This window comes from Gavialis gangeticus, unplaced genomic scaffold, assembly GCF_001723915.1.
Source record: "Gavialis gangeticus isolate Ggan-Ray unplaced genomic scaffold, GavGan_comp1, whole genome shotgun sequence".
NCBI classification, from domain to species: domain Eukaryota; kingdom Metazoa; phylum Chordata; order Crocodylia; family Gavialidae; genus Gavialis; species Gavialis gangeticus.
The window spans coordinates 16475954-16486986 of NW_017729019.1; the positions used below are offsets into that span (position 1 = coordinate 16475954).

The window sequence follows — 11033 nt, forward strand, 5'->3', positions numbered from 1 at the left end:
CCGACCCTTAATCTATGAATCTATGAATCTATGAAACTTAGACTAACTTACAAAGATTGACTGTATTCAGACCTAGGACCTTTTGACTGTCTGTACTTAGCCTAGAAGCACAATAGTAAAACCAGTTCAAAACAGAGATCAGGCTTCCTAGGAGATCACAACATTAGATTGACATTTGGCCATAAAACAGGAGGAAGAAACAAGCAGTGCATATGCTGGGGCCTCACAAGGTCACAGAATGAGGGGCTACGATTCTTGGAGAAGCAGACAGGCAGGGAAGAAGATTTATTACTCACATCCAGGTAGTTGGCTATTGATTCATGGGCAACATTGTATTCATTGAAGTGGTACTTCCTGCGTGGGTCGTATTTATGTTGCTTCAGAAAATCCTCCAGCACTCCCTTCTGCTTCATTAGCTTTTGTATGGACTTGCCTTTCCTCAAAGGGACTCTGCACAGGAGGAAGGGGAAAGCTGCAGACATCAGCTGGGAAACTGAACATCCTTCAAGCAGGTCTCATTTTCCTGCTCTCTGCACCCTGCTGCAATGTGTTCCCTGACCTCAGGAACCTCTTACTGCTCAATGGGCACATCTACACATTCATCAATGTGCCTTAGAAACTGCCCATTTAGTTAAGTACTTCCTTAATAGAGTACTAACTAAAAGTGCAGGACCTAAAGTCACTGCACAGTACAGCCAGCGAATAGTTATTTAGTGATGCCTAGTGCACATTAGCCTAACAACGCTGCACAGTAAGCCATTAGCACGGTTTTTGCTGTGACAAGCTACTGTGCAGTGTTATTAGGCCAATGCTCAATAAGCGTTTTGTGTAGACGCACCCAGCGTGTTTCTACCCAAAGCAAAGAAGCACGTGCAAAGGCATAAACTCCTAGAGTTATTAGAGCCCTTAAAAAACCTGAAGGATATGGCTAAGCTGAATGCAGGAGTGCTGCCCTGTCTGGCTAATACCTGATAGGAACTTCTATACGCTGCACTGCACCGCGATACTCACCTCACCAGCCCCTCGGAGAGCTGGAGGCAAACCAGAGCCAGGATGAGCCACTTCATGGTGCTCGGCTTCTCCAGCAACCTGCTCCCACCCAGAACGAGTAATTTTACTGTAGTAAGGCTGGGCTGAAGGCTGCCATCTGCACTCCTTACTTTTATACCCAGCAAATGCCACTCCTCTCCTCCATTATCTGCTGACACCCAGTTTCCCATATCACTGTCAACCACTTAATGTGGTGTTCATTCCCTCACGAGTATTAAGAAGTTCATTTCCTTTGTCAGGCACTGAGATTATAAAAGCCGTTAGGGCTTCTGATAGTGAAATCAAATTACTAACATCTGATAAGATGCAAACAACTGCATATAACAAAGAGGTGTTATCAAAATGTCATTGCACTGGGGTGGTATTCATTGTTCTCAAAAACTGGTTTGTTCTTTCCAGAAACAAAGGAATATGTTGGTCTTCACAAGGAATGTAAATGTATGATACTGTTATCCTTCTTGACCTCCAAATTTAGCCAAAATTCTGGGTCTAAAGGGTATGTGGTTTGAAGGAGAAATTGATGTCAGGAATCAGATATTTCTTTGATGCAAAGCTGTTCATTTAGAAACACCGTACAATGTCCTGTTCCTCTAGACAGAGTAGGAACCCAAAGCAAGAAGACAGCTTCTTTGTTCATGGTTTCAAGCCCTTCTCTAGCCAGCACTCAGCCAAAAAACTGCTCTCTCAGCATCTTCTTAAGTCCATGCCCTCTGCCGTCTTCTTGGCTTTCTTCCTTTTGATATTATGTCTGAACTCTCTGTTATTTCCCTCTGCCCCAGTCCAACCAATTCTTCTACCCAGAGCTGGTTATCACATCAGAGGGGAGCCCTCACTGGGTTTCAAGGGTGACTTCTACTCCAGCCTGGTACTTGGCTTGCTGGGGGAGGACACCACTACAGCGACAAACGTGTGCTCCGTACAAGAGGTAAATAGTTTTAACAATGCCTTTTAAAAGAAAGGGAGTTGTTATACCTGCCAGTGAAGTTGTATAACATTTTATTGGCCTGGTTTCTGGTTTCATTTCCACTGGGGTACATCTGGAACAGTGTGGCCAGGACATTATTCCAATGCAAAATATATATATATATTTTTTTTTTGATTAAATAACAATTTCACTTAAAACGAATAGTGTTCATTTTCACTTGTGTTTCTTGGATTTGCATCAACAAATGCACATTTTCCACTATTCCAATGTGAAGATTTGGAACATTAAGCTGCTAAAATTAAAGCCAACGGTACTATAGCATCCCTACACATTTTCAGTTTAATAGGTGAGAAACAATGTTCTTCCGTTTTCTTTAGCTGAAGCTAACACATTGTCTGCTGACTCTATAATTTCTATTTAAAAGAGGTGAAACTGTAAAAAGCCATCGTGTTTTGGAAAACGTAGACAAAGGAAATCCCTGCTCTCCTGAGGATTATCACAGTGGTGGTAACACACAACTGTAAAAACATATGCTAAGCCTTTTTGTCATAACATGAGCAGCTCATGCTTTTCTTGTAAAAGGGTGCCTGAGATATATCCAGCTAAACAGGGTTCACAGAAATTTATGAGCTATGAACCCAAAACAAAAACTAACTGAACTGTTGGATAAGGTAATCTATGTTTTTTGATGAATGGTATCAGAATTTAAGACAAATGAAAGGCAAAATTGTGCTTGAAGAGGGAGAAATCCCTGAAGTTTACAAACGTCTTCCAATATCTTTGATACAGAGAGAGGTAGAGATATAACTTCAACCATTTCAGGGCTCTTGAATTCTATCCATGGTTAATTAGAAACTTTCTACTACCAATAGTGGTTCATAATGGTGGTGATTTCAAGGCTACCAGTAACTCAGTGTTGCATGGGGGCCAGTATCCATTGCCCAGAATACAAGTTGCATTTGCTTCACTGCATAATGATAATAAGCATTAGTCCAAGATCAGTCTAACACAAACCTATCTGCAAATGGAGATTGAAGGCAGTGACAACAAGTACCTCACCATTAACCAGCACAAAGGGTTTCCATTATAACAAGCTAGTCTTTGGAATAGCCTGTTCACCTGCTATTTGTCAGCAAGCAATGAAGCATGTACTACAAAGCATGCCTGGTACTCGGTGGCACACACTCCAGCTCATATCTGGAGCATGGGACCTAGGATGAAAAGCAGCTCCAAAGGTCCTGGCAAGATGGCCTGCATATGGGCTTAGCATGAACAAGGCAAAATGTAACTTGGTTTTTGAAGTGCATCCACTTGGGGTCCACACCTTTGACAAAGACATTGTGCGTGAACCACAAATGAAAGATCATGTTCTTCAGGTGCCACAGCCACAAAACGTGTCACAATGACATTCGTTTCATAGAGTCACGGATTCATAGAAAACGAGGGTTGGGAGGGACCTCAGGAGGTCACATCTAGTCCGGCTGCTCAAAGGAGGACCATCCCCAACTAGATCATCCCAGCCAAGGCTTTGTCTAAATAGGTCTTAAAAACCTCTGAGGATGGAGATTCCAAAACCTCTCTGAGCAGGCTATTTCGGTATTTTACTACCCTCCTAGTGAAAAAAGTTTATCCTAATATCTAAACTAAATCTCCCTTGCTGCAACTTGAGCCCGTTGCTCCTTGTTCTGTCGTCTGCCCCCGCTGAGAACAGTCCAGCTCCATCCTCTTTGCAACCCCACTGCAGGTAGTTGAAAGTTGCTATCAAATCCCGCCTCAGTCTTCAGTTCCCTTAGCCTCTCCTCACAAATCAGTGCCCCAGCCCCCAAACCATTTTTATTGCCTTCTGCTAGACTCTCCCTAGTTTTTTCCACATTTTTTCTGTAGTGGGGGGCCCCAAAACTGCATAGTTTGAGGTGATGGTCACTAGTTGCCAGAGGTGCTCTCTTGCAACATCACCTCCCCTAAATGAATTGCTGTTCAATGAGCAGAAATATCATATGCATATCTGATATGAAGGGGACCTTATTCACTGCAACGTAGCTTTGCCTCTAAGGATAGTTTATGATGCTTCCCCATATGGACTAGGCGGTATTAATTCCACGCGTGGTGGGAGATCTTACGGAAAGGACAAAGGCATTGGATCTGAGGTCTCATCTCAGCAGGATAGAACTATACTCAAACTGAGAGAGAAATGCAGTGTCTAGTCTCAAGAGTCAAGAAATGGCACTAGAAGCTGCATGGGGAAATGGGAGGTAGCATATAATCTCCACATTTCACAGCAGTTCAGAAAAGGTTAATAAAGAAAGAGCCAGTCAGCAATAGCTGGCAGAATAAGACGCCACCAAGCAGAAGGGTAGGCAGCCAGAAAGGATAGGAGCTGCCTAGGAAGCTGATGCATATTCCACATGTCAGTAGATGGAGCCCCCAAACCATCCCTCTCTCCAGACAGATTAAAGCTCTGTGGGAAAAGGTTGTTCCAATTTATAGAGGGTTCAACTATTCCAAAAGTCAAGGAACATGGATGGGATTCCCCATTGTTCTCAATGGGCACTGCTGAACACTGAGCTGTTTTAAAAATCTGACCAGAAGGGTATGAAAGGGAGGTTAATTAACTGCTGCATTCCCAATTGACAGCTGATGTGTGCTAAAGGGGCTGAGACCCACAATGAACTGTATTCAATCTTCACTCAACAAACTCCAAAGGAGACAAGAGACAATATGACTGACTGCAATTTATTTGTAAGAACAGAAACGCAGTGCCCTCGTTATTGAGCATGTGCCAAAGGGATGGCAGGGCTACATCTAAGGTGCATGAAGGGGGCTATGATCTTGCGATTCCACCACAGTGTCCAGGAGAAAACAGGCTGTAGGTAGGCAAGTGAATGGCGTTGTCCAGTTCAGTTGATCACCAGGTTTGTCTAATTCGAGAGGGCAAAGCCCACTCTGTTGTTGGCCATATCAAAAACAGAGTAGTATTGTCTCAGGAAAACATCACCCAGGATCCAGAGCGGATGCCCGCTCTCGGAAGCCACGTAAGTCGACTCCACAGCGACAGAGCAAAAGCCATGGTCCTATAAGAGGGAAAAAGAAATAAAGAGCACTTCAGGGCTGTGGTGTGAACAGGAATCAAAGGTTCAACTTGGACGCTCGATGGAATCAGCGAGAGCATTGAGAGGAGATCGGGCCCCACGAATTCCCGTGCTAGAAATGCAAAGACACCAGTGCTTGAAGTACTGTCAGAAGTGCCTATTAAACAGAGCTGCCATGTCACGGGCAGTCTCTGCATTTGCTTCGTGGGCCACCCAGGCAGGTGACATTGTCTCAGTAAGATAAAAGCTGGTTGTGCTCGTAAGCCATACGTACGTTGAAGACATAGACGGAGGGCGGCAGTAGGAACTTGACTCCGTTGATGATGAAGGTAAGTGTAGGCATGTTCGGGATGCTGCTGCAGTCAACCACATACTGTGGGAGAAAGGAGCAAGATGTGGTTTAGATACCAGCAACCTAGAGGACAGGCCGCTCTCATGCCAACACAAAGAGGCCGCAACAAGGCACCAACCCTTCCCATCCAGTGGAGGGTGGGCACCACTCCGCAGTGATCTGCTCCTAGATGAGCAGCAGCTACGTCAGCCTTGCCTGTGCTCCCCTGCCTCGCATGGAAAGCATCAAGACTCTCCAGGCCTTCTACATCTCCTATGCATATTTGATAGTGGGCCAGCCCCTCTCTGCTGATTTACCCCAATCTAATGACGAGCACCACTCTCCTACTTAGGACTGATACCAGGAAAAAGGAAATCACTGCCTATTTCCCTGAATTTAAACTAGGAAAAACTGCGTTCCCCAAATGAAGTAAGTCCTTTACGTCTCCACACTGAGCTCTTCTGGAAACCAAGGTCTGACCACACCAAGCCCAGCAGGGTCACCTTTGGATGGCCTGGATTCTTTTCACCAGCTATTGCAAAATCCCACACACAGCCTCAGCAGCTGCGCATGGCACTAACTGGACATACATCACCGTAGCTCTCCTGAGCTCCCACAGCATTCAGGAAGTCCCACAGGTACTGGTAAGGGATGGTGAGCAGAAATGTCCCTGTGTCCACAATGGCATGGCAGCCCTGGCTGCACCAGCTGGTATTTTTCTTTCCAATGGAGAATCTAAAGGAGGCAAACACAAGAGGCTTCAGTGCTCATATCTAACAGCAAAGAGAGCCACCTCAGATGCAGGCCGAGCTAAGAGCAGAAGCCTATGATACCCAGACCTCTGGTGTTCAGGGACCTCTAATAAAACACAGCCTGTCATTGGCCCTGGGGCAGGACAGTCCATAAGCAAAGGCTTAACTCTCAGCACTTGCTGAAACCCATCTCTATTCAGCAAAATACTTAGGCATACACCTAACTTAAATAAGTGCTCAAGTGCCCATAAGTACCAACCACTCCAGTCTGATCTAGAAGAGGGCTTTGCCTTATCCATCACGTGTTCAGTCTCCTGCACAGAAAGGCTGATCGGGCCCAGGGCACCTGACTGCAAGAACCGCAGCTGGAGAGGTTCTCTACAAGGCATGCAAGCTCAGGCCCAGCATGTTCATACATGAATGGTGCAACCAAAGCTTACTCATCAAGAGCGATCTTCCAGTAGACCTCCTCAATGACAGGGGCCCATGTGATTTCCCCAGTGAACAGCTGAGAGTCAATTCCTCCTAAGATGACTTCCCCTCCATACTGGTAGGTTGGTTTGCTGGAAACACAGATCATTTCAGAGATCAGGTATAGTTACCAATTAAATCCCCGAGAGAATGGAGGTGGTAAAAAATAGACAGACAGACAGGCAGAGTGAGCAAGGGACATATTTGAGAGTAGTAAGATGTAAAGAGCCATACAGGGAGGGGGAGAGATCTTACCGGGAGAAATAGAAACTGAAGATGGGTTCAGACAGCTGGTCCTGCTGCACCATGTTCTGCATTAGCGTGTTGAAGCCTGGTATTGCTACACCTGGATAAGCCATTCCCAAAACCCCATCATAATTGGAATAGTAGAAGGGATCTGTGGGCTCATCCACACTCAGACCAAACTCCTGCTTTCTGACAGTGATATTCTGTACCTGTTGGGGGAAAAGGTCATAGGATCATAAGAAAGGGCCAGAAGGGACCTCATGAGCCATCTCATCCATCTCCCTGCCCAAGGCAGGATCATCCCTGACTAGTACTACACCATCCCAAGTCAAGTGTCTGTCTAACCTGCTCTTGAAAATGTTGATTTTAGCTGGATTTTTACACAAAATTATGAACATGGAATCAAATACTTATATAAAGCTCATTATGAAAGCTCAGGTATGGTCTGATGCTTCTTTAAGGAAATGCTCATGCTTGATTTGGACTGGGCCTAAGTTAAGAGATTGTCTCTATCAGAGAAAATTCATTACGTTCAAATTAATTAAACACTGAAGAAAAAAAACAATCACAGAATTTGTGCCTGCGAATTATGGGAATGGCTAGCATTACTCTGAATGGCTCATGCCCCGGTTAACTCAGGGGATGTCCAGGTAAATTACACTAATAGAACTGAATCAGTTTTAAACCCATTTCCCCTATTAACACAGATCAAAAGTCCTGCATACACACTTTATTTCAGCGTAAGAATGAATTTCTCTCAATTTATCTTACCAACATAAGCCATTCTTATTTACCTGATCCATTTAAAAGTTTAACAAAATAGACCATTCATAAATCAGCAGCGTGGCTACATAGTGGTTTGTGTCAATTTAACGAAGCAGGTTCACTTCTCGCTCACTTAAGGAAGTTTCCCTGGATACCATTACTTACTATGTCCTGTAATAGCCAAGGCTGAAATCAGCAATATAAAATTTAAAAAACACCAGGCTTAATTCATCACGGATGTAACAACACTGATGTCAACAGATGAAAACCTTGGATGCATGCCTCTCCTAAAAGGAACCTCAACAAAAAGTCTGTGAACAGCACCCCTTAATTCTGGAGTGATGCATCACACATTTATTTCCAAGCTGCAGGCAGCTGCAGGCTAGTCGAGAATTTACTGACAACTTCCTGAAGTTCTTCATCTGAGCGTGGCCAAACAATTGCAGAGACGGAGCACAAACGCTGATGGGAGAACAGAGCCATACAAACGTGACTTACCATCACTGTATCGTACCCCAACACAACATACAAGTCACCAACGCCGTAGCACAGGGTGTAAGACTCGCCAATGCTGGAATAGGTGGATGACGCATTAGGGTTGAACTTTGCATGATTGGCTAGATGAAAAAGAAAATCACAACCTGGGGTCACTTCCATGTGGGCTGCAGTATGCTTGGAGGTACTTCCACCTGCCTAGTCACTAATTGTCCATATGCTCACACTTTTTAAACAGTTGATTCACCAGAGATTTAAAGAACAGGTCTAAGAGTTAGCGCAGGGCTTAGCTTTATATGGCACACACTGATGATAAGGCCACATATCCACAGACGCTAGCTTTGAAGGCATATCTATCTATCAGTCTTTCACACCTATCATCACAGCATATAAGTATGTATAACAGGGTAGCTTTATACGAGACAAAAGGGCTATATGGCAATTAATGCAAGCTGAAGATCTGGACAGAAATTGTCCTTTCGTACAATTTGTCATCTTGCAGGGTGACTACTTTAGTTTTAGAGCACACACTGTGGTGTTGTACGCTGCAGTGGCACTGATGACAGCTGTAGAGATTTTGGACAGCTTCATTAGGATACTGTAGTATCTTTGTGATAAGAAAACAGTGACCAGGACTGTATTCATATGAACAGGGACAAGCAGATACAGGAGAAAAACTCTCACCCAAGAAAAGTTTGAAGTTTGGCTTGGTAGCTCTGGTTTTCCCCAGCTGAATCAGAACTTTGCTCTCTCTCGGGAACAATCCCCACTCTTAGACATGGCCCTACTTGGGTCTTAACATCAGAGAAGTACTCACTACAGGCCTTGTCCTGGCAGTAGGTAGATGGCACCCACAGGTTACAGGAGCCGGTGTCGAAGACAACCAAAAAGGTCTGGGGGGGAGTCCCAATGCTAATCTCTCCAAAGTAGAAGGACTGCAGAAAAGAAGAGGCAGGTGCAGAGATGGATTCGGATGGGCTGTTAATCAATTGTACACCATATTTTCTAGCTCCTTCCATATAAGGATGCCAAAAAGTCACCGAGTAGTTACTTCACAAGGGCAAAGTAAGGATTATGCCATTATTTCATTGAGTCTTTCACACATCTAAAGCACGAAGAGGAGCAGCTATCTGCTTATCTGCTCCAATCAAGTCAGCAGGAGAGCCAGGGCCAGAGTCCTGATTTCTCAATTCCCAGTCTTATGTTATAAGCGCAACCCTAACACCCCTTCTGGGAGTAAACACCTACTGACCCCCAGTCCTGTGTTCATCGGGTAATGCCAGCAACCCAGAGGACCCATTCGATTCCAATATGACAGTTGGTCTGTCCCATTTCAGAACAGAGATTGATATACATTTGCAAGGTTTGAGAAGAGGGATCACAGCATTCAACTGACTAGGCACTAGGACCATAAGGAGAGAGGAAGGCATGGGCTCTGTAACACGAAGAAGACTTACAAGTATGTAGCCGATACTCACATTCAGGTAGTTGGTCATTGGCTCATGAGCAACGTTGAGTTCATTCAAGTGGTACTTCCTGCCTGGATCATATTTACGGTGCTTCAGAAAATCCTTCAGCACTCCCTTCTCCTTCATTGCCTGACCCATGGACTTGCCTTTCCTCAAAGGGACTCTGCACAGGAGGAAAGGAAAAGCTGCAGACATCAGCTGGGAAACTCAACATCCTTCAAGCAGATCTCATTTTGTTCCTCCCTGCACCCTGCAGCAGTGTGCTCCTTGCTATCAGGACCCTCTTGCTGCTCAGTGTGTTTCTATCCAAAGCAAAAAACCATGTGCAAAGGCATAAACGCCTAGAGTTATTAGAGCCCTTAAAAAACCTGAAGGATATGGCTAAGCTGAATGCAGGAGTGCTGCCCTGTCTGGCTAATACCTGGTAGGAACTTCTATATGCTGCACTGCACCGCGATACTCACCTCACCAGCCCCTCAGAGAGCTGGAGGCAAACCAGAGCCAGGATGAGCCACTTCATGGTGCTCGGCTTCTCCAACAGGAATCGGCTGGTGTTCGCTGCAGCAAAGCTGGGCTGAAAATTCCCATCTGGAGTTCCTTACTTTTATACCCAGAGAATGCCACTCACCGGATGGTTATCTTCTGACCCCCAGTTTCTCATACCACCACATTCAACCAAAGGCAACATTTTTAAAATACTTTATTTCTATATAAATATAAGAATTTTGTCCTCTTTGTCAGGTGCCAAGATTATAAAGCCATTAGAGCCTTTAAATAATGAGATCATAGAGTTAAGAAGGAGATTACTGTTCGTAACAAAGAGAATTGTTATCATAATTGCGGGTGCACAGGAGTGTTACCTGTGCCCTTCCATTCTTTCCAAAAGAAAAGGAATGCAATGCTCATTGTGATTAATGGAAGTTTATAATACTCTGATGCCTTTCTGAATCTAAATTGGTAGCCAAACTTTCTCATGTAGTGGGCTGGTACAGTTTCAAGGAGAAAACAAAGGCAGGAGACAATTTCTTCATTATAAAGAATGGCAGAAGTCTTGTTTCTCTGAACAGAGCAGGTGTCAAACAGCAGGAGACAATGTCTTCCCTCACAATTCCCAGCCCCCTTGCAACCAGCACTTAACCCAGGAAACCTCCTCTCCAGCTTTGTTTCAGGACTGCTCTCCCTATGCCTGTTCTGATGTCTCCTTGGCTTCTTGTTCTTTTCCAAGTGTATGTTATGTACTTCTTTCTTCCCCCTCCAGCATATAGCTGCACCATTGCCATCCAATCTGTTCCTTCCTCTTATTAAAGAAGAATGGACCTTTGGTTCCACAGCTAACTCCTCCTCTGGCTTTTTCTATGACTTTCTTTTGAACAACAGTTCACAAGGGGAATGGAGGATGTCAGACTATTCAGTGGGTAGAAGACAGCATGGGATCCACAG

The 11033-nt window shown here is 44.6% G+C and overlaps 1 protein-coding gene and 1 pseudogene across 2 annotated transcripts; both read right to left on the reverse strand.

Annotated features, from left to right (window-relative positions):
- Positions 1–1083, reverse strand: part of LOC109295111 — a 10942-nt pseudogene extending 9859 nt beyond the window's left edge.
- A 2902-nt stretch (positions 1084–3985) lies between these two features.
- On the reverse strand, positions 3986–10197 carry LOC109295383 (gastricsin-like). Of its 2 annotated transcripts, XR_002096737.1 has the most exons (10): positions 10058–10197; positions 9603–9756; positions 8942–9059; positions 8128–8246; positions 6874–7073; positions 6588–6710; positions 5986–6130; positions 5339–5437; positions 4776–5046; positions 3986–3996 (listed from the first exon to the last, which is right to left on the reverse strand). XR_002096737.1 is itself a non-coding variant. In XM_019514229.1 (9 exons), the coding sequence occupies exons 1-9, from the start codon at positions 10111–10113 to the stop codon at positions 4894–4896; spliced, it is 1167 nt and encodes a 388-aa protein (XP_019369774.1). In that variant the 5' UTR covers positions 10114–10197; the 3' UTR covers positions 4688–4893. The 2 variants fall into 2 exon arrangements, 1 of the variants encoding a protein (XP_019369774.1); XM_019514229.1 differs by lacking the exon at positions 3986–3996 and having other exon boundaries at positions 4688–5046.
- Positions 10198–11033: the final 836 nt, after the last annotated feature.